General features: G+C 37.7%; 1 protein-coding gene across 4 annotated transcripts in view; it reads left to right on the top strand.

The window, feature by feature from the left end:
- Nucleotides 1-27,437, top strand: part of atp2b1 (ATPase plasma membrane Ca2+ transporting 1) — a 100,357-nt gene that overhangs the window by 33,717 nt on the left and 39,203 nt on the right. For all 4 annotated transcript variants that reach the window (XM_062982797.1, XM_062982798.1, XM_016993752.2 and 1 more), the window contains exons 2-5: nucleotides 11,598-12,030; nucleotides 17,111-17,308; nucleotides 26,092-26,346; nucleotides 26,446-26,571. In XM_062982797.1, coding sequence (XP_062838867.1) covers nucleotides 11,826-12,030; nucleotides 17,111-17,308; nucleotides 26,092-26,346; nucleotides 26,446-26,571 — 784 coding nt within the window. In that variant the 5' untranslated portion in view covers nucleotides 11,598-11,825. The remainder of the gene's footprint in view (nucleotides 1-11,597; nucleotides 12,031-17,110; nucleotides 17,309-26,091; nucleotides 26,347-26,445; nucleotides 26,572-27,437) is intronic.

Here is a 27,437-nt window from a genome sequence, read left to right as displayed (position 1 = left end):
CACCTTCAAACTCAGAATGGTAAATTTATAGCTGTGCATTCAGGATGTGTGGTGCATTTTACTCTTTTGTGTATGTAATCTTACTATTCAGTGGGCCTTATTTATTGCGAGAGTTCTTTCCTCTAGGAAGGAAATGTTATCATTCAGAACAGTACTGGCTTCCATACTGAGAGCTGTGCCCCAGTTTATTTTTGCTTCTGGATCCTGACTCAACCTAAATAAAGGGATATGCTTGAGTTGAAATACTGATAACATCTTCTGTTTAGTGTGAATCTGTCTGTTCCTTATCCACAAAAAAAAACACTTTCTTCAGTATAATTGCCATGTATCTTTAAAATTATTTACATGGCAGGTTAAATTATGTATTTTTATAGAAAAATAGAGAAATGTTTAATAGCCATATAGCTAATTTTTATAGACGTATTCATGGAGACATCATTAGAAATTGATCAGTTCTGAGAATTAATAAGTATTTCTGGTTTGTTCTGGCTTTGCTGAGTTTGATAAAAAATGTTAGCTACATTATTTTGTGATAGTATAGATTTCTGGTGATAAATATATAAATGAATATGTTGGGGAAAAAATGTTAGCTACATGAATATCTGAAGTGCATATAAAGGTTGACAGAATTTATTGAAAGGCTTGTCTTGAAACACACCTTATTCTAAAAACCAAGCCAATAGCAAAACAAATGTAGACATATCAGACAACAGCAATGTGATGTTCTACAGATTTGTGAGGGCTTTTGAGCTAATTATATCTAAGCAAAGGATTTCCTAAGATAATCACTGAGGGAGCGTTCTCTGGAAGCTGCCTGTTGATCATATGCAGCTGAAGGTCAAATCTTCTATACCAAAGCAGCCAAAGCTTAAGTTATATGTCATAAAATGGACTGTTGGAATCAATTTTTAATTAGCTCATAGACAGAAGGGACGTGTTAAAGTTTGCAACTTCTCTGGTTGTGGAACATATTAAAACCCACTGCATTGTACTGTTAAATTGCTAAGTTTCATATTGAGCACACAGAGTTTACTAGACAGATTTGTTTGCAGTCTGCCTGGATTTTGAGAATATAAAGGTCGCAATTGTGGATATTAATTATTAATTAAATATGCATGTTCTTCTCAGTTGATTGACTTATGTTTCTCAAAAGTTTGAAATGATAGTTTCGTTAGCATTGTATAAATTATGTTAATAACTTTGAAGAAACACAATTTTTTGGCAATGCAGTAGCAAATTAAAGCAAATGCAGATTGTTCAGCAACAGTGATGGTGTGAGATTTCTCCCAAAGGTTCGGAGAAGAACAGTGAATCTCACCACTTCTATATGTTGTCCACTTCTGATATAGATGTGCTTTCTATATCAAGGTTACATGAAGTCAGCATCAAGTTCATTTCACAGACTTGATGGTTTAACTTGAAATAATATCATTGCCATCCCATCAGACTAGAGATGGATCGGTAGTGGTGTGTAATGCAAAATACATTTTTGTACTGATAACCAGGAATGAATGCAAATACTTTATTGTCACCTTCATCATCTTGCAAAAGTATTCTACAGTTTGTGTTACTGACTGGGACAAGATATATGAAGTAGTTGCCAAATCAATGTCAGTGTTCCACTGGGTTTCTGAACTCTGCACTAAATCTATATTCTCTTAGCATTAACATACTTACATTCAATTATCTTTATGTCCTAGTGTTGGCATGTAGACCCTATTTTTGTGTTCTACTTCTTTTGTTTTCTTCCTTTCACACTCTAGGTCAGGGATCCTCAAACTTTTTAAGTGGCAGGCCGGTTCACAGTCCCTCAGACTGTTGGGGGGGGGGGGTAGACTGTGGTGAAATAGTCCAAAATTAGGATCATTGTTGTAGTGTGCCTTCAAGTCGTTTCAGACTTAGGTCAACCCTAATTCGAAAGTTTAGGATAGGGGCCAGGTAAATGACATTGGAGGGCCACATCTGGCCCACGGGCCTTAGTTTGGGGACCCCTGGTCTAAGGTTTAGGACAGGGGCCAGGTAAATCACCTTGGAGGGCCGCATCCGGCCCACAGGCCTTAGTTTGGGGACCCCTGCTCTAGGTTTTCATTAGCATATGTATTCATTGTCTAATACTGCGGCAAGGTTGGTAGTTTTTTATCTTGGTCCCTATTTTACATACTGTTCAGATGACTATTGTGTTGTGTTTTTGTTAGTACAATAGAGTCTCACTTATCCAAGCTAAACGGGCCAGCAGAACCTTGGATAAGCGAAGATCTTGGATAATAAGGAGGAATTAAGGAAAAGCCTATTAAACATCAAATTAGGTTATGATTTTACAAATTAAGCACCAAAACATCATGTTTTACAACAAATTTGACAGAAAAAGCAGTTCAATACAGAGTAATGTTATGTTGTAATTACTGTATTTACGAATTTAGCACCAAAATATCACGATATATTGAAAACATTGACTACAAAAATGACTTGGATAATCCAGAAACTTGGATAAGCGAGTGTTGGATAAGTGAGACTCTACTGTATATATGGGAAGTAAAGATAAAGTAGTTCAAGTTCTTCATATATGAAAACTTGCTTGTGTATGAAAAAAGTATTTCTGAAAAAGCACTATTTCTGTCAAGAGGAATGTTTCTGGTGTTAATCATAAGGTTGTTATAGATGTTAATACAGTAGAGTCTCACTTATCCAACATAAACGGGCCGGCAGAATGTTAGATAAGCGAATATGTTGGATAATAAGGAGGGATTAAGGAAAAGCCTATTAAACATCAAATTAGGTTATGATTTTACAAATTCAGCACCAAAACATCATGTTATACACCAAATTTGACAGAAAAAGTAGTTCAGTATGCAGTAATGCTATGTAGAAATTACTATAAAACTTTGATCAAGCAGTTCTGTAGGTCAGTTGCAAGTATATATACTCATGTGGAAAGAAAAGGAGGAAGACCCGGAGATGTCAATAGGAACTGTAAGCTTTCACTTGAGCTTCAGCTCACAGTCAGGACTTCAAGAGATTGTGTGGCAGATCACTGTGTTCAAGAACTGTACGAAGCACTCAAGAAGTCTCCAAGAGTTGCTTCTGTTGATATCCTTAAATTGGGAATGATGGTCCTGACAATGGAGAATAAGTGTTACAGTATTAGATATATAAGCTGGGATCTAAATCAATGACAATGCATTTTGATAGTGATGGTACTTATAAGCTTTGAGTATTAATATAATTCAGTAATATTTCTGCTCAAAATCTTTTTTGCTTTGTTTATTGTGGAAAATATTATAAGCTGAGTGAGGGGGGAGAGAAGGAATAATACAATTAAATTAAATCAAAATTCAGTTTTCTTAAGAGCAATGCATGCTCGTATGTATCTATATGTACTGGTTGGATATATATGTGTTTGTGTGTTTTGAAGTCATTTGTAGATTTTTGGCAACTCCATGACTAGAAATAGAGGTAGTTTTGCCAGTTCCTTTATCTGAAATATAGCCTATACCGGTAGTACCTGGTATTCGTTGGCTTTCTCGCAGCCAAGAACTTACCAAAGCTGATCTTGCTTAGCTTCCAAGAGCAGACAAGATCTGGTGTCCATGACACATATTTAAATGCTGTAAGGGTAGTAAGATTCTCCAGCCATCAAGTACTGTACTAGGAAGAGGACAATTATCCAATGCTGTTGTGTAGAGAATAGACCAGTTATTGATTTCTGGGGTTAGGGAGAGATTTAGCAGTATGTGTACATCTGCAATTTTCAAATACGCTGTAATACAATATTAATATAAACTGCACAAAATGTTATAATTGCATTTTAAAACTTCAGCATTTTATTCCATTGCTCTTGCTGCTGGAAATAATTGCTAAATTTTATGGTGGCATTAATGTGGATTATGCTAAAATATACAAGAGGATAAGTCCCTATTCCAAGCAGTTCATAATTTAAAATTCAGTGCAAAAGAAACAAGGCTATTTCAATTCAGGATAGTTTTTGTAGTAAGGTTTTTGGGAGAAGTGAGTTCACAGAAACATGCTGGGGGACTTCAAGGTCCATGTAGAGGCCACTCTGTTGGGAGTGGCTCAGGACTTCATGGACTATGGGGCTGTCCCAATTAGTATCCGGCTCTACCCACAGAGCTGGGCACACACTGGACTTGGTTTTCTGCCAGGGATGGGAGGAAGGTGGCGGTGTGGAGGAGCTGACCACTCCGTTGCCATGGACCTGATCATTACCTGATCAGGTTTAGGTTTACTGCTCCCCCTAACCTCCGCAGGGCTGGAGGACCAATTAGAATGGTCTGCCTCAGGAGGATTATGAATCTGGACAGATTCCTGATGGCTCTTGGGGAATTTCCTGCCACCTCGGTAGGTGATCCTGTCGATGGTGTGGTCACTCTCTGGATTGCTCCGGAACGTCCCCTCCCACATAGCAGAGCTAAATCAACTCCTTGGTTCAATGAGGGGCTGGCAGCGGTGAAACGTGTGAAGAGGGAACTGGAGCACGTGTGATGTTCAACTTGCAGTGAATCAGACCGAAAACGGCTATGCCACGGCAATGGAGGCCACAATAAAGTTTCTCATTGCATCTGCTAAAAACCATCCAGCTGAGTTTGAATAGTCAGAGGGCTATTAAATCCCATCCCACACGATGGGATCCCTGACCATTCGGCAGGTGGCTGTGAAGCATTTGCTCTGTTCTTTGCGGACAAAGTCACTCTGATTCGTTCCCACTTGGACTCCATGTTAACAGAAGTTTCTAAATATGTATTACAAGTATCTGCTTGTCTAGTTTTAATGGATTCATTTCAGTTGGTGCAACTCAGTGATGTGGACAAGATCCTTGGAGATGCAAGGGCGACCAGAGGCATCCTAGACCCCTGCCCATCCTGGCTGTTAAAGGAAGCCAAAGGGGGCTTGGCCGAGTGGACGAAGGTGGTGGTCAATGCCTCCTTACAAAAAGGCAAAATTCCAGCAGACCTAAAGGAGCCATCATAAAACCGCATGTTGAAAAAACCATCACTGGACTCCACTCAATTAGACAACTTCTGGCCAGTTTCCAATCTCCCTTTTTTGGGCAGAGTCATGGAACGTGTGGTGGCCTCACAACTCCAGGTGTTCTTGGAGGAAACTGATTATCTAGATCTGGTGCTATCTGGCTTTAAGCTGGGACGTGGAACTGAATCAGCCCTGGCCGCCTTAGTAGATGATCTATGCTGGGGTCTGGACAGGGGGAGTGTGTCCCTGTTGGTTCTCTTGGACCTCTCAGTGACATTTGATACCGTATACCAGGGGTCCCCAAACTGTGGCCCATTGAACCCATTTATCTGGCCCCCATGGTGGAGGCTCCCTCCCGCTGAGGAAGGTGCGCATGGGGCGAGGGAGGAGGGAAAGGCACGCGCCTTTCCCACCTCCTCTCTCACGCTGCATGAGCCTTTCTAACCTCCTCCCTCGCCTGGTGCTCACCGTCCAAAGCTTTGCTTGTGTTTATAATGGTATTTTTAATTGTTAAGGGGGGCTTTGCTAGTGCTTTTGGTGCACAAAGACAGAAGGGGGTTGGACTAAATGGCCCAAGGGGTCTCTTCCAACCCTCCTCCCCATTATTTATTTATTAACATTGAGACTGGGTGGCGAACTGTCAGGGGTGCTTTGCTTATGCTTTTGGTGCACAAAGGCAGAAGGGGGTTGGACTAAATGGCCCAAGGGGTCTCTTCCAACCCTCATTATTTTATTATGATTATTGTTAACATTGAGGGAGTATTTGTTCCTGTTTTGTTTTGTTTTGGTTTTTTTAAACTTCAAAATAAGGTATGTGCAGTGTGCATAGGAATTTGTTCATAGTTTTTTAAAAACTATAGTCTGGCCCTCCAACAATCGGAGGGACCGTGAACAGTCCCCCTATTTAAAAGTTTGAGGACCCCTGCCGTAGACCATGGTATCCTTCTGGGATGCCTCACAGGAATCGGGCTGTTCTGCAGTGGCTCTGGTCCTTCCTGCTAGGGGGCAGCTGTTCGGCCCTGCAGCCATTGTCTTGTGGGGTTCCGCAGGGCTCAGTATTGTTCCCCATGTTGTTTAACATCTACATGAAGCCATTGGGAGACTTCATCCGGAATTTTGGAGTTCGATGCAATCTGTACATAGAGATAAATGGCAGGTGGCATCATGCGAGTTTTCTGGGAGGCAGTTCCAGTCATACAGGGCAGCAAGAGAGAAGGGAAGTATCCTGAGAGATTACCGTATATACTCGAGTATAAGCCAACCTGAATATAAGCTGAGACACCTAATTTTACCACAAAAACTTATTGACTCGCGTATAAGCCAAGGGTAGGAAATGCAGCAGCTACTGGTAAATTTCAAAATAAAATAGATACCAATAAAATTACATTAACTGAGGCATAAGTGGGGTAAATGTTTTTTGAATATTTACTGTATTTCAAAGAAAAACAGCAAGCTAACTCTGTTAAATGCATAAGTAGGGTTAACAAAAACAATATGGTATCAACAATAACTTTATAATCATCATAATCAACATCAACAACAATAACAACAACAACTTCCTTTGTATCCTGCTCTATCTATCTCCCCATGGGGACTCAGGCCAGCTTCCAACATACCGTGTTTCCCCGAAAATAAGACAGTGTCATATATTATTTTTTACTCCCAAAGATGCACTAGGTCTTATTTTCGGGGGATGTCTTATTTTTCCATGAAAAAGAATTCAGATTCATTGTTGAACAAAAAAAATGAACATTTATTCGATACTGTACAGTAGTTGTCATCACAAACCAACATAACTAAACCAGACAAACTGTGACTGTCAAGAATTTCTTGTTACTACCATTATTTCCATATACAACTGGTATGTAAGCCGCCCCGAGTCCCTCTGGGGAGATGGAGGCGGGGTATAAAATAAAATTATTATTATTATTATTATTATTATTATAATTATTATATACATTAACCAATCTTTCATGCTATGGTGTTTTCTTTGGCGGGCGCTGGGCATGCTTCCAAACAAAAACATTGCTAAGTCTTACTTTCAGGGAGGCCCTATATTTAGCAATTCAGCAAAACTTCTACTAGGTCTTATTTTTTGGGGATGTCATATTTTCAGGGAAACAGGGTAGTAACAGGCAAACATTCAATGCCTATGTAAACAATGCAGGGCTAGATTTTATTTATTTATTTATTTATTTACAGCATTTATATTCCGCCCTTCTCACCCCGAAGGGGACTCAGGGCAGATCACATTACACATATAGGCAAACATTCAATGCCTTTTAACATAGAACAAAGACAAGACAAACATAGGCTCCGAGGGGGCCTCGAACTCATGACCTCCTGGTCAGAGTGATTCATTGCAGTGATTCATTGCAGCTGCTCTCCAGCCTGTGCCACAGCCCGAGCCCAAGATAGTCTGATCCAGTTCACTGAGTTACAGTTCCAGGATGTTTACAGACATGGTGGCATCATTTGCCCCACCCGCGGCCAAGCAAGCTTAAGGCGCAGGAGGGCAGTTTGAAAGACCCCATGAATGAGCCAGACTTGCTGAGGCTGGTTGGTTTGCCGGCCCATCCATGAGCTCTATAATTATATATACTAATTTCACATTTGCATTTCCCCCCTGAAAAGTTTGCAAATCCTCTCTATATATGTGCATTTCCCTCCTGCAATATTTGCAAGTCCCATTTATCTATGTTTACATCTATCTAGACATCTGTGTGTGTGTGCATATTTAAAAGGCCTTTATCTATATTAATAACTATCTATCTAGACATTGCCCTGTATAAAGAGAATTATATCTTTATAGGACTTGTAGAGACTTGCAAACATGTGAGGGGAAATTCATATATAAAATTAATGTATTTGTAGGGGGAAATCTATATATTATTTACAAGCTTTGGGGCATGCATTTGCCCAAGGAAGAAATGTAAGCAAAGCCCTCCTAAAAATAACTTTGGCCTCTTTTCTCCTTCCCTTTCCCACCTCTTTTATTTCTCCCTCTTTCAAACTCTAAAAGTAGTCAGAAAAGGCTTTTTAAGACTTCCCTCCCTCTCCCCAAAAAACCCACTCCATTTTTGTTTCCTTAGGAATAAAAAAAATACACACCTTCTGTTGCTCTCTTTTCCCTCCCTTTTGACTCAAACGATCTTGCAATAATAGTAATAATAATAAATCCTGCAAATTTGCAAGAGTCTCTTTTTCTTCCCCTTCCACCATGCAATCTTTTTCTTCTTCCTGGCTTGCAAGAGGTTGTGTCACTCACTCTCCTTTCGCTTTTAAAAACATTCCTTGTCTCCCTCTCTCTTAAAAAATAAGATAATTCCAGCCTGGGAGGAGAAGCGAAGAAGGGAGGTTTTGGAAAAGAAAACATACTGTGGCCTCTAGGCTCCGCTGCTGGCTTGACCTTGACCCAATTATAAGCCGGGGGAGACTTTTTCAGCCCCCAAAAAGAGATTTTAAAAACTCGGCTTATCTTCGAGTATGGTGGAGGGTGGTGAAGCTGGACAAATCAAGATGTTTTTAATGGTTATATAAATTAAGTGAAGAATGGGAAAAGGTGTCATAGCCATAGGAGCTTGATAATCAGATCAATTAATTTGTGGTGGATTTGGGAGAAGATAGGATTCAAAGATCATGTGATCAAAACAAAATCGACACTGAACAATTTTGCAAGCAAAATATTGAATGTTTATGAGGAAACCAAGGTGAGACAATAAAAAAATTGTAATATAGGTGAGAGATCACCAGAGAGAGTAAAAAGGCTTGTGTAAATTTTGCATATGTTGTGAAATGTAAGGAACAAAAGAAGGCTCAAAGTTGAAACACACTGTACCTATTTAACAAAGTGGATTGTAGGATAGTTAAGAGTTTACATTGTGACCTTCATGTATTACGTTTCTTAATGTCATCTTAATTGCAGTTTCTTATTATTTTATTTTTGTTTGTTTATGGTAAATAAAGGAAAGTGTATACAATGGGGAGGCCTTGAGGGAAAAGATGGAGAATATGGATACACTGAGTAGCAAATGATAGCAGAATATCTTTGCAGAACTATCAAAGGCAATTGGAGACATGGGATTAAACATTTTGGGATACTTCCGATTTAAGTGGGAGAAAGCAGGTATACAGGTGTTCCTGAAAGCTAACTCGTTTGATGAGTTTGTTGAGTGTGTATAGCAAGAGAAGAGGACTAAGAACAGATCTCAGAGGAAGTCCAACATAGGCATGGATATCAGAAGGTCAAACCCATCCACCTATGGAAACATTGAAAAGATTATTAGATTGGTAGGGAGTGAACCCACTAAGGCAGGAGTTCCCAAACTAAGGCCCATGGGCCAGATGCGGCCCTCCAAGTTAATTTACCTATCCCCTCCCCTAAACCTTAAACTTAGGGTTGTCCTAAGTCTGAAATGACTTGAAAGCATACAACAACAACAATCCTAATTAACTTTATTATCTCATCAGCCAAAAGTAGGCACACACTGGAAAGTTTATGCAGGTTGAAACTGTTTACATATTGTATTGTTTTTTCATTTTTTTTGCACTACAGATAAGATGTGCAGTGTGCATATGAATATGTTCATGTTTTTTTTTTTCAAACTATAGTCTGACCCCCCCTCCCCCAGTAGTCTTGGTGACAGTGAACCTGTCAGAAGCAGAAAAGATTTCAGAATTGTTAAAGGAGAATGGTGGTATTTTAAAGACTAAGAACACTGACCACTTAAGTCAATTTCAAACCAGTATTGCAGAAAAGTGGTTTTGCTGTGCAGATTATTACATAGGAAATCCAGGAACCAATTTGAGGCTCAGATGGTGATTACACAAACCATAGAGCATTAATGTGCATTAAGGGCTTTCTTTCACATACTTAGGCAAGCACAAGCATAGGCATTTTATCTCATATGTATTTCCAAGTTATATTGAGGCCTTATTTCTATATTTCAGTCATGGACATGCAAAATATATTTGGTGAGAGAAAAAGATTCCTGATAAAACAGAAGCAGTATAAACTGTATTCTATTTAGATATAAATTAATATTAGTGTTCAGATTCACAGCTTTATTTAGGAAAATCCGCTTTTACCTTGGCAATTTAAGTTTCCTTTGCTTAAACCATTGGTTAAAGCTTACAGTTCCTATTGACATCTCTTCCTTTCTACTAATACACAAAAATGTTTTCACCTTTACCGCAATCATTAACCAGAAATGGGTTTGTAGGCTAAAGCTGAAAATTTTCACAGCTGCAGAGGCATTTGCACCTTAGAAAAGTTTCACAAGCTTGAACAGTTCATGTTAAAAGGCATTCCCTGAAGAATAACCATTTTTCAAAATCAGATATAGAGAGCTTTAATATAGGTAACTTATTTAATAAGTTTTAAATACATGTAACAAACAATCCTGATGATCTGTTGTTTCTGGGACCAAGCTTGTTTCTAAAGATATTCATAACTTTGCCCATAGCGACTTGGACAGTACAGTTTGGAAGAACATTTTTCCCCTTTTTGTCAGCAATATGTTATATGTGGTTTAAAATTTATTTTAATGTGGACAGAAGAGAAATGGGGCAGTGGTGAATGTGTTCACTTTATTTCACCTTTTGCTCTCTTTCCTTCTCTTCTCATTCTGAATATATACTAAGTAATTTCAAAGAGGTTGAACTGTCTGTAGTTGTTATTATTACAGTACTTGCATTGACATTTCTGGGATGTCCATAAGTAAGGCATTAAGAAGATAGTCCTCTTGAAGTTTCCTTCTTTTATAGCTGGGAATATATTGTCCTGTTTCTTTAAAAACAAAAGCAAAATTCTCATCTGCACAAATACAAGAACGAAGTTTTACCTTTTACAGCAGAACAGAAGAATCACCAGACATTTTAATGTCTGCTATTTCAGTACTGTTGGAAGTCTTTCTGGTCTCAGAATTTTTTGTTATACTCACATGGACTAAATTCCACAATTAGTGTGCTATTCTTTCACTTTCAGAATTTCAGAAGCCCTTTTTAGGCATTTTGTTGAACATCTGAAAGCTAAACATACGTGGCTGCCTCTCTTCTCCAAGTGTCCCTATCCTCTTTAGTCAATTGCATAATTTTTATGAAGGTATGAAGAGAGTCAGTTTGGTTGAAGTCATTTGGAAGCTTGTGAGACTAGGAACTTTGATAAGAGGGGGATTCCGAACTGTGTAAAAAGGACATCATTTATTGACTGCTTATAAATCTTTCCCAGACCTTCAGGTGTACAATTTGAAATTCTGAAGAGTCAGTGGACATGGTGAGGATGAGACTTGTCCTGAGCAGAAGGAGAGGGCATCAGGGACAACTCATCAAGTGAGATGTAAAAGATAGAAGGAGGGGAATGATAATTGACAACTGGCAGGGAAGACTAGGTGAAAAGCACAGCAGAGACTTTGATTTGGCATCGAATAATGGGAAGTCATTGGCAGAAAGTGAGAAGTAGATATAATGAGTAAACATGTTAATGAAAGCTGCAGGACAACCCTTAATAGAGAAGAAAGCCTGTGGGTGAAGTTTTGCTGAACAAACGAATGTGGTCTGTATATGAAATGTGTTAAATCTTGCTGCTCTGAACTTCTTTCTTTTGTTCGCAGATTGCTTTCCCCATTCAAGTGAAGTGGAATGAAGCAACAAACTATGGGATCACACTCAAGATAACGCTTCTGGAAAGACTGTCTCATGGCTCTCTTCTTTTTGAGTGGTTTATATCTACATTTTTGATGGTTTTCATATCTGAAGGATTTATTTTTCATTTGGAAATATTTAAAATAATTAATTGTTTGTTCTTGGAGACAACTTGCTCCTGTAGAACACTGTAAGACATGGGAGACATGGCTAACAACTCGGTTGCATATAGCGGCGTAAAATATACTATAAAAGATTCAAATCATGGAGAATTTGGCATCACACTTGAAGAGCTCCGGGACCTTATGGAATTGCGTGCTGCTGATGCTTTGCATAAAATACAAGACTGCTATGGAGATGTGTATGGAATCTGTACAAGATTGAAAACCTCTCCAAATGAAGGTAAGGATAATTTTTCATAAATCACAAGTAACAACATGTATACTCATTCTATTAATGTTTTCTTGTGTAGATATATTCATTGTTTGCTAGGTAATACTGACAGTTGACAGCAATATTTTATAGACCTATTTTGTATATTGATGTACAGTTTTGTTTTCCATTGTATTAAGCTGATGAGTCAAACAGTATACATTTTATTATGAAAGATAAAACTATAAATTTAATAATTTAAATGGTCTGTACCAAGGTCAACTTGGACAAGAATATTGTACTTAAATATAAAATTAGATCTGTAATTCAAATTAGGGCAAATCCACTCTACTCTTTTATATGTTCAATTGAATCAGTGGGTCCATTCTAGTTGGAAATAGCTTTGGAATCTGGTCATCTAATTTTTGATTAATGATAAGGGATTTTCTTTTACAGCTTTACTGAAATTAAAGTCAAGAATCTTGACTAAAGCTTTGTTCCCTATTTATGATAATTTTGTACAGGTTTTGTACATAAAAGCAAAAACTCCCAAACAGTGGAACCACCAACTTAAATTCATTTGATTGTTTCAATTACAGTATACTAATTGAGTCAATGGAACTTACATAAATGGTAATTTAATGTTCCCATTGCTCCATTGTATCTATTCGAGTTGCAAGTATCAATTGAGGCATATGCTTTCTATTTATTCAGTAAATTAGTTTGTATAATTTTTAAGGTCTTATTTAGAAAGTTGAGTCAAAGGTTTATATTTGAAAGAATTGTAGCTACTTGTACAACATAAATTAAATTGAATATTTGAGGGGTATTACAGGACATTATTCATGACATTTCTTGAAATGTAAATATTTAATAATTTGTCTCTATTTTCTTGAAATAGAGGTGTTCGATAATAAAAAGATTTCTAGTGAATGGGATTCCCAAGTCTTTTCTCTTCAGTTTTCATTCTATTTTTATTTTTTAAAAGTGGTCAGTTAACATACATGTATAAGTAGCAGATATGTAAGAATACAGACCTGATCTCCATTTTTGCTAAGAATGTATTTGCAGATGATCAAATCTAATTGTGATTTGTTCAAATGTGATCTTCTAAGTTTTGTTTTTCTGTTTTGGAAGAAGTCTTTTAATATTGAATAAGAAGATGTATACAGTAGAGTCTCACTTATCCAACATTCGCTTATCCAACTTTCTGGATTATCCAACGCATTTTTGTAGTCAATGTTTTCAATACATCGTGATATTTTGGTGCTAAATTCGTAAATACAGTAATTACTACGTAGCATTACTGCATATTGAACTACTTTTACTGTCAAACTTGTTGTATAACATGATGTTTTGGTGCTTAATTTGTAAAATCATAACCTAATTTGATGTTTAATAGGCTTCTCCTTAATCTCTCCTTATTATCCAACATATTCGCTTATCCAATGTTCTGCCGGCCCGTTTATGTTGGATAAGTGAGACTCTACTGTATCTTCTTAAGCAATTGAACAGATAGACATTAAAGACAAAGAAATTATTACATTGGCTAATACACATTTGGTGCCTCAAATATTAGACCTGTTTCTGGGAGTATTTGACCTGCTGATTCCAAAAATGGCACTGATTTTCCCCTATCAAATCTGGATTTTCAGATACAGAACATATGCCATGTACAGTAGAGTCTCACTTATCCAAGCTAAATGGGCAGGCAGAAGCTTGGATAAGCGAATATCTTGGATAATAAGGAGGGATTAAGGAAAAGCCTATTAAACATCAAATTAGGTTATGATTTTACAAATTAAGCACCAAAACATCATGTTATACAATAAATTTGACAGAAAAAGTAGTTCAATACGCAGTAATGTTATGTTGTAATACTGTATTTACGAATTTAGCACCAAAATATCATGATATATTGAAAACATTGACTACAAAAATGGCTTGGATAATCCAGAAGCTTGGATAAGTGAGACTCTACTGTACCAGTCGCAATTTGCTTGCCCATAAAGAATCATGACAATCATACCTAAGAAACTAGAACTGATGCGATCTATCCAATGCAATGTTCTGAATCAGCATCCGAAATAACCACAGATGCAGACTTAAAAACCAAGACACCAAGATTTTTATTTGTTGGAGTGTGTTTTCTTCAGCTTCCTTTCATTATCCGTATACCTTTCTCCTCAATATTTCATAAAATAGTGAATTCATCCATGTCCTTCCAATTTAGTTCAATTTTTAATGATTTTACTCAAACATACAAACAAACAAAAAACATAAACTACAACACAAAATGAAATTGAAACAACCACCAAACAATTTTTCATTATATACAAAAGTGACTAACACAATTTATCTACAACATACCACCTATACACATTCTAAACAAACACCTACAAAACCAATCTATAAGCCTCCCATTCAATGCCTGTTGATTTTAATTTCTTATTTGTTGATCCCTTTAATTATCACTTTATTTCTATCTTTCTGTTTTAATAACACTCTTCTATATCAGAAGATGTAGAAGGTTACTACTTGTATACAGCAAGTATGGGCACAGTCTTCAACCATTGGTTTTTTGATATAGACAATTCAGTTCACGGTTGGCATTTGAAAATTGAGGTTTGGGCATCGACCAATAAACTTCAGTCAAGACCTTTAGTGTTTGCAAAAAATAAGTAGCAACATATAGTGTCACCAGCTTAGCATCAATTCAGTGGTTACACAAATCATAATATCTATATTGGTACTTATTTTTAGAATCTGATTATTTACATAATGCCAGGTACAGTTATCTTGCAGTAAAAAAATATGCAAGCTCAACAACCTCAGTGTTAGATAAATCTTATTAGTTTCCCTGTTAAATACCATTGGTTTGATTCTCTGGTTTGCATGCTTCTTGGACAGGATAGATAACATGTTTTACTTTGCTTACAGTCAAACATTTTGTTCATAGCTCAACCCCCACACCCCAAGTGATCTGGAATCTGAAATGTTATTCATCAGGTGAAAATGGGCTGGAAAATCTCAGCCAGACATCATTCTGAGTGAAGCTGGCAACTGGAATTTTGTTTACTTAAAAGTTATATATTGCTTTGACTGAATTTGATTTCAGGGTGTTATTGTGGGAGTTACACACTCAGAACCTATGGAAATTTTAAAAAAACCATGTTACACAAATTAAATTGAATTAAATGGGTAGGTGGGGGGGCTTGTGCTCTCCTACCCCCAAGTATCTGAAGCAGAGTAATTGTGCCTCAGATGAGATCTTACAGTTCTAATAGTTGGTAGAATAAACGTTTTTGCCTTGAAACTTAAGATATGAAGCTCTGTAGTCTAGTAACTGTTTTGGGGATCCACTAGCCTGGAATGTTTTAATCTCTTCCAAGTCTTCCTTCTCTGTATAATGAATTCCTGAAGTTACAAGATGGTAACTCAAAGGTTACCTTTTGCCCTTATTGATAATTTAGACGTTATATAATTCCTTCTTGTATCAGGACTAAGCCAGAGTACTAACTGTTCTGCCTTTTGAGGAAAAAAAAAGTATTTCCTGAAGTGAAATGAAATTGAAACACAAAATGCTTTAAGTAAATTACATTTTCTATTAGTATGGAGAAGAAAAGCATGGTACCTTCCTTCTTTAAGTTGGTATGGAGATTTGTTTTTCCCCTTCAGTTTTTGTTCCCCAAAAGATAGCTTTGTAGTATACATATCTGATAAGCGTTCAGACGTTATCCTGATGTCTGTTAGAAAGATAACATTTCTGTTTGCTTGATAACAAATGTTAATTGTCAGAGGACTGCAAAAAGCTTCAGCAGAACTATTTTTATTCCTGAGAGACTTTCAGTCCTTATTATTGAAACACACAACTTCCCTATTAATATGCATACACCTCCTCAAATGCAGGTGAGATGGAGTTTTAGTGGGCTGTTGCTACATTGTTGGAAGACCAATGAAAACAAGGCATGTAAGGAAGGAAATTAGCAGCATTAAAAGCATTACAATACAACTTGAAATATACAAATATTAAAAATATTAAACATCATTAATATTAAAAACAATTCAGGTTAAAAGCATATAAAACCACAGTACCCCAGACTAGATATTAAACCCCTCCATCTTTAGAAGCCTGTATGAATGAAAAGGTTTCAGCCTGCTGCCGGAAGGACAGGGAGGGGACCATTCTGGCTTCCCTGGCAAGGGATTTCTGGAGTTGAAGGGCAGCTACCAAGAAGGCCCATTCTCCCGTTCCCATCAACCGAGCTTGAGATGGAGGTGGGACCGACAGAAGGGCCTTTCCTGAAGATTTCAGGGCGCAGGCAGGTTCGTACGAGGGGATATGGTTGGCATTGTATCTGGTCCTGATCATTATTGCTGTATTAGCCTTTCCTTCCAGGAGAAAGATTACTCAAAGATGGATTAATTATAGAACTGGGTAAACACAATAAACCACCATCATTCATAAGAACACATAACGAAATCTGGTGTAACCTCCATTTAACTGAATAGTGGTTTTGTGTGTCTGTATAGCTTCCTAGATTTACCCTTAATTATTTTTAGCATCAAATTGTGTGTCATTGTCATGTATGTTGTGTCAAAGAATCCAGTACTTATTGAGGGATCTTGTGTTCTGTGTTCACCATGACGATGTTGGCATAAGCATCAGGTTTCCCTAAAGATAGAAATTATTTAGCAACTGCTAGTATGGCAAAGGGAATATTGTATTTATTTCTTTTGTAAAAATGCATTTGTTTTCTTGGAAGCTGAATTCTTGTATCTACATGAGACATACATGAATCCATGAGAAAAGTTCCCAGAAACAAGGGAGTTCGATATGTAACATTTTGGGTAGAAAGAGCCTACATATAGCCTTTTTGTTGTTATTTCAGCATTAGAAAATGTGTGCATAAAATTATTCCTTGAGAGGCTAACTTGGAAAACATGGAACATAAAAATATATCTAATGAATAATTGTTTTCTGACATTCACCTATTAATGTAACATACTTAAGGTTTTTGTAGTTATCCAAGGCAAGTTTTGTTGTTATTGGAATGTAATGTGTACATAATAAAGTACTCTAAAACAATTTTCTCTTTTTATTATTTAGGCTTAAGTGGAAACCCAGCAGATATAGAGAGGAGAGCAGCTGTGTTTGGGAAGAACTTTATACCTCCTAAAAAGCCAAAAACTTTTCTCCAGTTAGTATGGGAAGCACTACAGGATGTTACTTTAATTATATTAGAAATTGCAGCCATAGTATCATTGGGCCTTTCTTTTTACCAACCTCCTGGTGGGAATGAAGCACGTAAGTAAACAGTTGAATAGTTTTCCTAATGAAAAGCATTTCACAATGTGTGCAGTTAAATAGTATTGGGAAGCCATAAAATTGCTTGTGCCCCTAGACCCTCTGGGAACATCGCATGTGATATAAATATTAATACAACAAAGATATTTGAATTACATCTGCTTGTAGTCAGCATATCATTTGAACCAGACAGATGAATATAGGGCAGAAATTAAATGTCTATTTTTAATAATTCTTAGAAAACCTAAACTTCAGCTGTCTGTAAGAGGCAAGATAATGCTATACAAGCTGGACCAGTTTTCTTCTGTGCCCCCCCCCCCAAATCCCATGGGTTCACTGTTCAATTTTATGCATTTTCAGATGCTATTTGGGGTACTTTTTTACTTGTTCTTTTGATTAAAGGTGCTGGAGGAGCCTGGAATGTGGGAGAGAAGTAAATTGCTGTATTGACTGCTGGGTGTGATTTATTTTTACCAATGTTTGGATGAAAAAAGAACCCCAAGATCAGTAGAAAAAGTTCACATAGAATTTTTTGTAAGGCTGGGGGATTTGGAGTGGCAAAAGTGTGACACCAGATTTATAATGTTCATTATTCCCTTTCTTTTAATGTGTGATAATCATAGAAGGAAGGAAACTAAAGCAAGTTAACTAGAGTTGCAAAGTATCTTGAATTAAAGTAAGAGATTGTTTTAAATTTGTGTTTGCACTGGCATTCTGAGGTTTCCCATTGTTTTATTCCCTCAAATTTAAAGCCTGTTTGTTCATTGTGTTTCTCATTGAAATGAGTTCAGTAGCAGGAATCCCTCTCATCACTTTAATTTATACACTGTGAAAGGAGCAAAACACCATAGTCAAGGCTTGATAAGATTCACTCTTTGCCAGTTCCTGTTCTTGACTGTGAAAATCAATAAATATTGAAATAAAAGCAAATGTGGTAACTGATATAAATGTTGAAATTGTAGTAAGACTGGCATATAGATTGTGAAAATAATAAGATGTGCACTTCTCATTATACAGTGGATGTATGCCAGGGGCACTACTTGTAAACTTAAATTTTCCTATCATAAGTTGTCTGACAAACACCAGCACACTGTAATATGCTTGGACTGATATCCTGATAGTTTGGTTTGAATTTACCTTGTTTTCCATTTTAAAAGCAGTTGTGCTCCCTAAAGTCTACAGATCCCTTGGGAGTCTATGGAAAGATTTCAGAGGATCCATGAGCTTGAATTGAAAAAGAATCAACTTTAATAGTTTTGTTTTCTTTGAACTCTAACAGAAATCTAGCATTATTTTCATTATAAGCATTTTAAGTGTATGCAATAAATTACAGTAGTATTCATTTAATATCTCATTAGAATTGTTGCATATCTTGAAAAATCACTTGCACTCATTCATACTTTGAAATTACAGTAGTTGTTAGAACTAAAGCTAGATCGCATGTGATCACAGTCCTGCTGTGTACAAACCACTGTGCAACATCACGGTGTTAAGTGTTATAAAACTATCTGTTGCTACATTGTGAGAAGGAGTCCATGGTTTTCACATGACTGTCAAAGGGATTTTTGGATCAAAGGTTAAGAACCCCTGCTCCAAAGGAACCAGATCTAATTTAATATTAGACTCTCGGTAAGGCCAGCTGTGGTAGTACTTCGGTGGGAGTCCTCCAATAGCTATAGGGTGTATTCAGCGGAAGTATTCCTTGCCTGAAAAAATTACAGGCAACTTGAAGGCACATAAAAGTTGGTATCTATGGATTCTGTGTCCATAGATTAAAAACAAATATCAATGTCTTCATTCAAGCCTCGGGTTTTTAAAAATCATAGATTAAATCCTCAGAAGTTATGAGAGGTAGGAAGGGAGGTTATTAATGTTTTATCAACATTCTACTTTGCATAAGATTAACATTTATTCCCTGTTCTAAAAGAAAACTACAGTTACCATATCTGCAGACTATATTTGTGGATTGAGTCAACTTCAGATCCAAAATATTATTTAAAAAAATACAGGGACTTGGCAATTGGTGGCATTTTGCTCGTTAGTTTGTGAGAGCATCCCACCACTCACTGTGTCCTGCGGATCCCGCTTGCTGACCTCTGGTTGGTAGTGGCAGTTTGCTCTTTCCTCAGGGGCATGCCAGTTGGCTACAGCATGTGTTTCCTGCTCATTTATATGAGAGCCACTCACTATATTTTGTAGAAGTTGTTTGCTGACCTATGATTGGCAGTGGCAACCTTCAGTTTCTTCAGGGACATGGTGATTGGTGGTGGCAGGTGTTCCTGCTCACTTGTGAGAGCTCCAATGCCACTACGCACTGTATTCTGTGGAAGCTATGTATTGGTCAGCAATTGGCAGCAGTGGCTTGCATTTTCTTCAAAGATTTGGCAGTTGACAGCTGTAGGCTTTGTTGCTTATTTGTTTGTTCATTTTTGAGAATACCAATGCCTCTACTTGCCATGTCCTGCAAAAGCTGTTTGCTGCCCTGTAATTCATTGTGGCAGCAAGCAGCTTCTTCAGATGATGATGCTCCCACTTGTGAACAAAACAGCCTAACAGTGACAAGTCTTTTTTCACTTTACACAAAGGTAGATAGGATGTGGAGAAGGAAGAGGCAGGATGAATGGGATGGAAAGTTAGATCAAGGTTGGGAAATGTAGCTAGGGCAGTGGTTCTCAACCTGGGATCCCCATTTTATTTTTGGCCTACAACTTCCAGAAATCCCAGCCATCATCACTTGTGTTCATCATGTTGTGCTCATCATCACTTGAAGTAGATGGTGAAGGTTCTATTTAACTCATACCCTGTTGAAAGGCCTTCCATTATTTGTGTTATGTGATAGGTATTAGCAGAATGCATGTGGTAGATTTGACCAGGCTGTGAAGTCGTGTCTTACTGTGTTAACACAGAAAAATTCTATGAACTTACTGGCATCAATAGACACTAAAGTTATGTAGCTCAGGCTTTCTGTGCGTTGGTTTCCCTTTTTTTTATTTGAACTTGAGTTTAATTCCATGGGTTGTGGGGGTTTTTTTCCTTTTGAAAAAGAAAACTGCACTTAAATATATTTTTAAAAGAACATTTACATTGTGTCAGAAAGACAGCAAGAAGGCATGATCATCAATGTGTGTGTGTGTGTGTGTGTGTATCTGTGTAATGTCCAGCGTGGGAGAAATCACCCTTATCTATGTAAAGCAAGAGTGAATGTTGCAATTAGCAAGCTTGAATAACATTGAGTAGCCATGAAGCTGCAAAGTCAATCGATAAGAGTATCTGCATAGAGGTGGTCTGGCTGTTGTTGCCTTAAGGCATCCTCTGTTTCGGAGATGTTAATTGGCAATTTGATTGTTTGCTGTCTGGAGTTCCCCTGTTTTTGAGTGGTGTTCCTTATTTACCATCTTGATTCTGGTGTTTTTTAATACTGGTAATCCGATTTTGTTCATTTTCATGATTTCCCCCAAACAGGATGCTTTCAGGCAACAACAGCCAGGCTACCTCTATGCAGTTACCCTCACTGATTGACTTTGCAGCTTCATGGCTACTCAGTGCTATTTGCAACATTCATACTTGCTTTACAGACAAAGGTTCTTTCTCCCACCCTGAACATTACACAGATATACACACTCCATTTGTCTCCAGCAGACCTCTGAAGATGGCAGTCACAGATGCAGGTGAAACATCAGGAGAGAATGCTACTGAAACATGGCCATACAGCCCGAAAAACTCACAGTAACGCAGTGATTCTGGCCATGCAAGCTTTCAACAAATTTTATCTGGTTCCCAATTTGCTTCAGTAAAAGTAAGCGTAGCAGGGGCAGGTGCCACTTCTCACTTCTGAGAGAGGCTGTAAATCCACACTGCCTTCATAAAATCAGTTTTTTCTGTTTTTCGTAGAGCTGGTGCATGGTTTATTCAGCACTTTACCCCTAGCCTCGGCCCTATAGTCTATGTTTTGCACAAGTCCTTGCCCTTCCCTCTCTAATCTAATCATGCCCACTATAATCCTGGTTACTGGTTGTTGAGTTGGCTTGATACATTTTAATTATGTTTTTATTCTGCTGGTTTTATTTGTTTTAATTAATTGTTTATGTTATATGTTATTATATTTTAATCATGTATTAGCTTGTAAATTTTGTTTATCCTGGGCTTGGTCTCCATGTAAGCCACCCAGAGTCCCTTCAGGGAGATGGTGGCAGGATATAAAAATAAAGTTGTTGTTTTTGTTGTTGTTATGGCCAATTTGGTGTAATTTAAGTACATTTTGGGGGAAAGGATGTTTTAAAGCATATCATTACAGCTGGTGTTTGGAGTTCTGCTTCGGGAAATATTGCTTGTTTTTTTAATTGGAGGATCTGCAGGAGTTGTAGAGTTTGGGTTGATCTTCAGAGATTGAAAAAAATAGTCAGGACGCACTTCTCCACCCCTTGACTTCAATGATCTTCAGAATAGCAATTTCCTTCCCTGAGCAACAAATCTGATCTAGTTATGCATAAAAAATACTGCTTTGCCTTTCATCCAAAATTTGTCATGGTACAAAACCTACTTTTATGGATTGTCCCTTTGATTCTTATGTTTTTATTATAAAAATGAAAGCTGTAGAGCTTTGTTCAGAAGCATTTTAGAATAGAAAAATTGCTAATTTTGAATGAGGAACTCCTGCTTACCATCTTCTCCGTGTGTCAAGAGTCAGATGCCAATTAGCGAACAAAAATAGAGTTTATTCAGCAGATAAGCCAAAAAGTAATGTTAACACAGAAAAAACCTTGAAACACTTCACTATCAGTGCTTCAAGAGCAGTTCAAACAAAAATGTAATTCAGCAACACAAGCAGGTAAAAACAAAGCTAAATAAACTTAGTGCAAACTGCACTTTCTGAGTCCAAGCCCTGCTAGCCGGCTCTGTAGTTTTCAAAGGAACAGTTCCCAAAAGAAAACACCAAATTGGTCAGGAAACAAACAAACAAACTAAGAATGCAGTAGACTGCTTCCACAATGTGGATAAAGCCGAAGGCTCCAAAAGGATGGTGAAAAGACGTCGTCCGGGATTCCAAGGTCAGGTCAGGAGATAACAGCGGTGTCCAAAGAGCAAGCCAGGAGTCAAAAGCCGATAGTAGTCATCAATCACAGGGCGAAGGCAGTAGCAAGGTCAAATTCCGATCCAAGGTCTGAAGAGGGTGCAGTCATCCAAAACAGGTCCACGATAAGACACAGCGAGAGCCAAACTAGGTGATAACAGCAGATTCAAATCATAGTCCAAGTCCAGTCTTCATGGAAACACAGAGATCCCAATGGCGCCTCAGCAACACCTTGCCACACGCAAAGTGCAGTGGCCAAACATTCCCATTTTATTCCCCTTCCTCCTGGGTGACCAAACACTCACACCCAAACACCAGGTGTCCCAAATCTACTCAGAGTCTGAGCTCCACACAGCTAGAGCTCGTGGATCTGGAGTACCTAGCAATTCGTCGGAGTCCCAATCATCCTGCCCACACTTAGCCCCATGAACACTTAAAGAACCATCCTCCCTTCTCCAAGCATCCCAATTGGGATCAGCTCCTGCAGAAACCCCAGGTTCAGAAGTATCCATAGACCCTAAATCCCCAGACATCTCCGGTGGCTGTGCCCATTCAGTGCCCGCTTCCCCAGCCACCACCTGTTCCTCAGCATCCATCTCCCCATCTGAATCTTCCTCAGAAGATCCCCCATATAGCTCTCTAAGTCGCTTCCTGCGCAACTCCTCCAGTGAACCCTCATCACGAGGGTTTTTTCTTCCTCTTCAAATTCCATCCCCATCAACCATAATCCCCGAAGGCGCAGTCACAACACCGTGTTATGTATTTTGATTCTAAGATTATAGTCTTATGTAGAAATTTCTGAAAATAATATCTAGTTTTTTGAATATACACAAATAAGTTCAACTTGTAAGCACCGAGCTTTTGTTTCAGAGGCCTTTGAGCTAGCTGAAACACATTGTGTGGTTTTGAGCTAGGTACTCTGTCAGATGAGATAAATATCCAACTTCTGGACCTTTCTTTCATTTTCCCTTGTCTATTAATCTTTCAGTTAGCAGAAACAGTTCAGGTGCCTTTTCTCTGTAAATGGAAGAGTCAAAGAAGGCTGGAAAGGAACAGACTCCATCCTTCATTCTGGTAGCCTTGCTTTTAAAATGTAGTGCCATCCCCTAGGCTTTGATTAATTATTCACATAGGTAACAGGACAAGATTTCTGCTATATTGTCAGAGTTTGCTGACTGATTTTTAAAGAAGTGGGTCCTTTCATCTTCATTTTAAGAAGTGAGTCCTTTCTGCCCTGAAAGCAGATGTGAGGGGGACTGAAAAGGAGTGTGTTGCAACATTGGTATGGGTGGGAAGGTTGAGGACTATGTGTGGCACAACCCACAAGCAGTAAAAAGAAGTTTGGCAGAGGATTGGCTTGGAAACAAAATATATAGAAACCATCCTCTTCTCTGAGTGATGAAAGGTGAGAGTTTATTGGTAGTTCATCCTGGGAAAACTTGAAGAAAGTACCAACTCCCTCTACTCCCTCTGCTGCAGCAGGGAAGCACCCAAGAGCTGCTACCACCAGTTTTCCACTCAGGCATTACAAAAGACCAGATCCGGTGCCACAGTGGAGAGTAGAGGGAATCGGTGCTTCCTTTAGGTTCTTGTCTTATTAACAAGTCATATCAAAATCTGTAATTTTTGGCCCCAAACCTGCCCTTTGCTTATACATGAGATTGTCTTACACATGAGTATATGTGGTATATACCTCAAATATCCAGAATCAGATACATATCAACTGGGTAAAGTAATGGACATCAGTATGCCATATATATGGCAGATAGCCAAATTGCTTTCCCATGTGCAAGAGTTCTGCACACATTGTATTGTACATAAGTGGAGGGTTAAAAATATACACCCATCTCCCTCTTCCACTTTCTTACGCCTCAGCGAGGTCAGTTCCTCTGGATAGATAAGGCAAGTCTTCACGCTGACACTCTTCTAAATAGTGGACTTAATCCATGGACATGAGTAATTGGATTGACCTCTACTTTCTGCATTTCCTATTCATGGCATATATTGTGATAGAAAACTTGAGAACTTAAAAATATTTTTTTGATGGTGAATGACAGTTATGTTCTCTTGGTTTTGATATTCAGACTTTGGAAATTACAACTAGACAGATGATGCTCAGAAGCAATGTTGAATACAATGTAAGGGTTTAATTAAAAGATTTCAAGCAGCACTGTCCTAAGTTGACCAGCTTTGGTACATGTTTAGCCGTAGAGCTTGGCAACACTCTGACAAGGTAGCACTGCTGGTCCTCATTCTTATCTTTTTATAGGCCCATAACTGCTAAATACTGAGTATAGGAAGCTGTGCAGATGAAACAGGGAGAAAGTGCTAAGCCTTATAAATTACAATGAAAAGAATTGTTAAGTACTGTTTTAAGCTCTTCCTCTTTTGGAAGTTCGTGTTCTATATAGTATTGGGAGTTTGATTGCTTGGTATTTAGGCCATTAGCAGCCTTGTTTCCACAGGGTTTACATCACAGCTGCTTTTACACCATTGAAATACCACCTTCTATTATTTGTATTTATGTATGAAGTTGCTTCTTAGTTTCTGTCAAACTGGAATATTGGAGTCACCAGTTTCCTGAAATCTGAAATAGCTTTCTTGCATGCATTTATATAGAGAGTGAATAGAAAAAGTGTACAAAGTTAGGATGACAACTGAAAAGAACTTTAAATGTATTATCTGGTGAATGATAAAACAGCTATGGCCACCTTGTTCACCACAAGAAGCATGCTGTTTCAACAGAAAAAAGATGAAGAGAGTTACAGAATCTCTCTCTGTAGTTACTTCATCTTTTCTAGTGCAACACTGCCATTAAAAAAATCCTTTTAGTCTCAGCCACTTCTCCCCTGGAAATTTTAATTCTTACATAACTAAAAAAAGGATCCTTCCTTCAAATTCAGTAGATGATATGATATATTTAATCTGAATACAGTGACCAATGTATATTGTGGGCTAAGATGCTTATGGAAAAACAGTTGGAGTTCTTTTAACACCATAAAATGTAAATGTATCCTTAGGATGTGGCATATTTACCATATCCCCATCAACATGGTAGCAGCAAATGAAATCCCCCCAAAGAATCTCTTCCATTTAGAAAGGTATTCCACACACATTATTATAAAACCAGTTAGCATTTCTGGTAAGTTAATTGGCTTCAAAGGAGGTTGTATGTATGTCTGTGGCTTGTTTTAAAACTGTACTCATTTTTAAGACTATTTTTCGGCCATGTTGTTAGATTTTGGTGCATAGTAGCAAGACTGAGACAAAGATTCTAATTACTGTTGTACCACTGAATGTTCGTACTGTATTGACAGTAGTGAGTGTTCTTAGGAGAGGGAGCATGATATCTATCACTGTTTTAAGACAAACATAGTTCTAATTTGTATGCAGTACAAATTCTATGTTCTTTCAAGTCAATCTTATATGTGCTTTCAAGTCAAATCCCATGAATTTCATGGAATTCTTAGTCAAGGAATACTCAGAGCTTGACATGAACTTCCTCTGAAATATAGCCTTCAGCACCTGATATTCTCCCTTGCAAATACTAAGCAGACCTAACAGCCTTATACCTTTGGAAAAACTAAAATAATGAATAACTAGATGTACTTTTTGTATGGAATTGGTAACTGGTATTATTAGCATTTGGATTCTTGCATTTTTCATTTTAATACAGAATACTACTAAGATTTCAGTGTTTGTTATTTTGCAGTATGTGGAACAGTAGCCGTTGGAGAAGAAGAGGAAGAAGGGGAAACAGGCTGGATTGAAGGCGCCGCCATCCTCCTGTCTGTTGTTTGTGTGGTATTAGTGACAGCTTTCAATGACTGGAGTAAAGAGAAACAGTTTAGGGGGTTGCAAAGCCGGATTGAACAAGAACAGAAGTTTACTGTCATCAGGGGTGGCCAAGTCATCCAGATACCCATAGCTGACATTATTGTTGGTGATATTGCACAAGTAAAATATGGTAAATATGCTTTTTATATTATTGACACATTTCTAATGTATTGTACTAAAATTAATTTAAAAGTGTCTTATGTTAATAATAGTTTTGGCTTCTTTTTAGGTGATCTTTTACCAGCAGATGGTGTACTTATACAAGGAAATGACCTCAAAATCGATGAAAGTTCACTGACTGGAGAATCTGATCATGTTAAGAAAACATTGGATCGAGATCCTATGTTGCTCTCAGGTGGGTGATCAGATGATAGCTAAGATCTGGGCATGAGGTATTTTGGAAACTGGACAAAGTTTCCTACTTCTAGAACTAGGTTATGTGAAACATTGTCTTCCCAGGTAACAATGTGCTACGATCCAGTGCTCTTATGTATTATGTATTACGCTTTTAACCTCCCTGAGACCAAAAAGATGGGTCTTAACAAGAGGTAGGATTTCAGACATACAAGCATCCTTTAATGTGATTAGTAGTGTGTGTAGGTGCAATGTATCTACTTTGCATAAGATTAAACATAGAACAGCATTATTTGAGCCAGGCAATGTTGATTCAGTGTATTTCTGAATTTTGCTCCATTAAATAAAATTCATTCATTAATGGTTTAATACTTCTAGAATGAAATGAAACAATGAAATCCTATGAGTGAAGAGTAAGTTGTGTTACTAAATTTACAGAAGTATTGTAGAATACTCTTAATCTGTTTATTGTGGTTTTCTCTTATTGCTTTGAACTGAATTTCACCTCCTATACAGATTTAACTTCAGTGCTACTTTTGAATTAATTATAAGGTATGTTAGAGCTAAAACTTAACCAAAGTATGAGTTATTGTATTTCAATAAAAACTTAGGAAGTTAGGTCTGCAAAATATTGCAATTGATTCTCATCTTAATATAAGGAGATGGAGCCAATTATATTCTTTGTTGGCTACTTTTTCCCCTAAAGATAATTTGGAATTGTGCTGTTGTTCCCAGATGCCTTACTATTAATTATGCTGGTTATGGCTGTTGGCAGTTACAGTCCAAAAACATAGAGAGAGCTGTACAAATCTTTATTTATTTTCCATCACAAACAGTATTCCATTGTTGCTAGTAAACTCAGTTCTC

The sequence above is a fragment of the Anolis carolinensis genome, chromosome 5 (genome assembly GCF_035594765.1).
Source record: "Anolis carolinensis isolate JA03-04 chromosome 5, rAnoCar3.1.pri, whole genome shotgun sequence".
In the NCBI taxonomy this organism is placed as follows: domain Eukaryota; kingdom Metazoa; phylum Chordata; class Lepidosauria; order Squamata; family Dactyloidae; genus Anolis; species Anolis carolinensis.
Note: the sequence above shows the minus strand (reverse complement) of the source record. Positions and strands in the feature narration are given on the sequence as shown.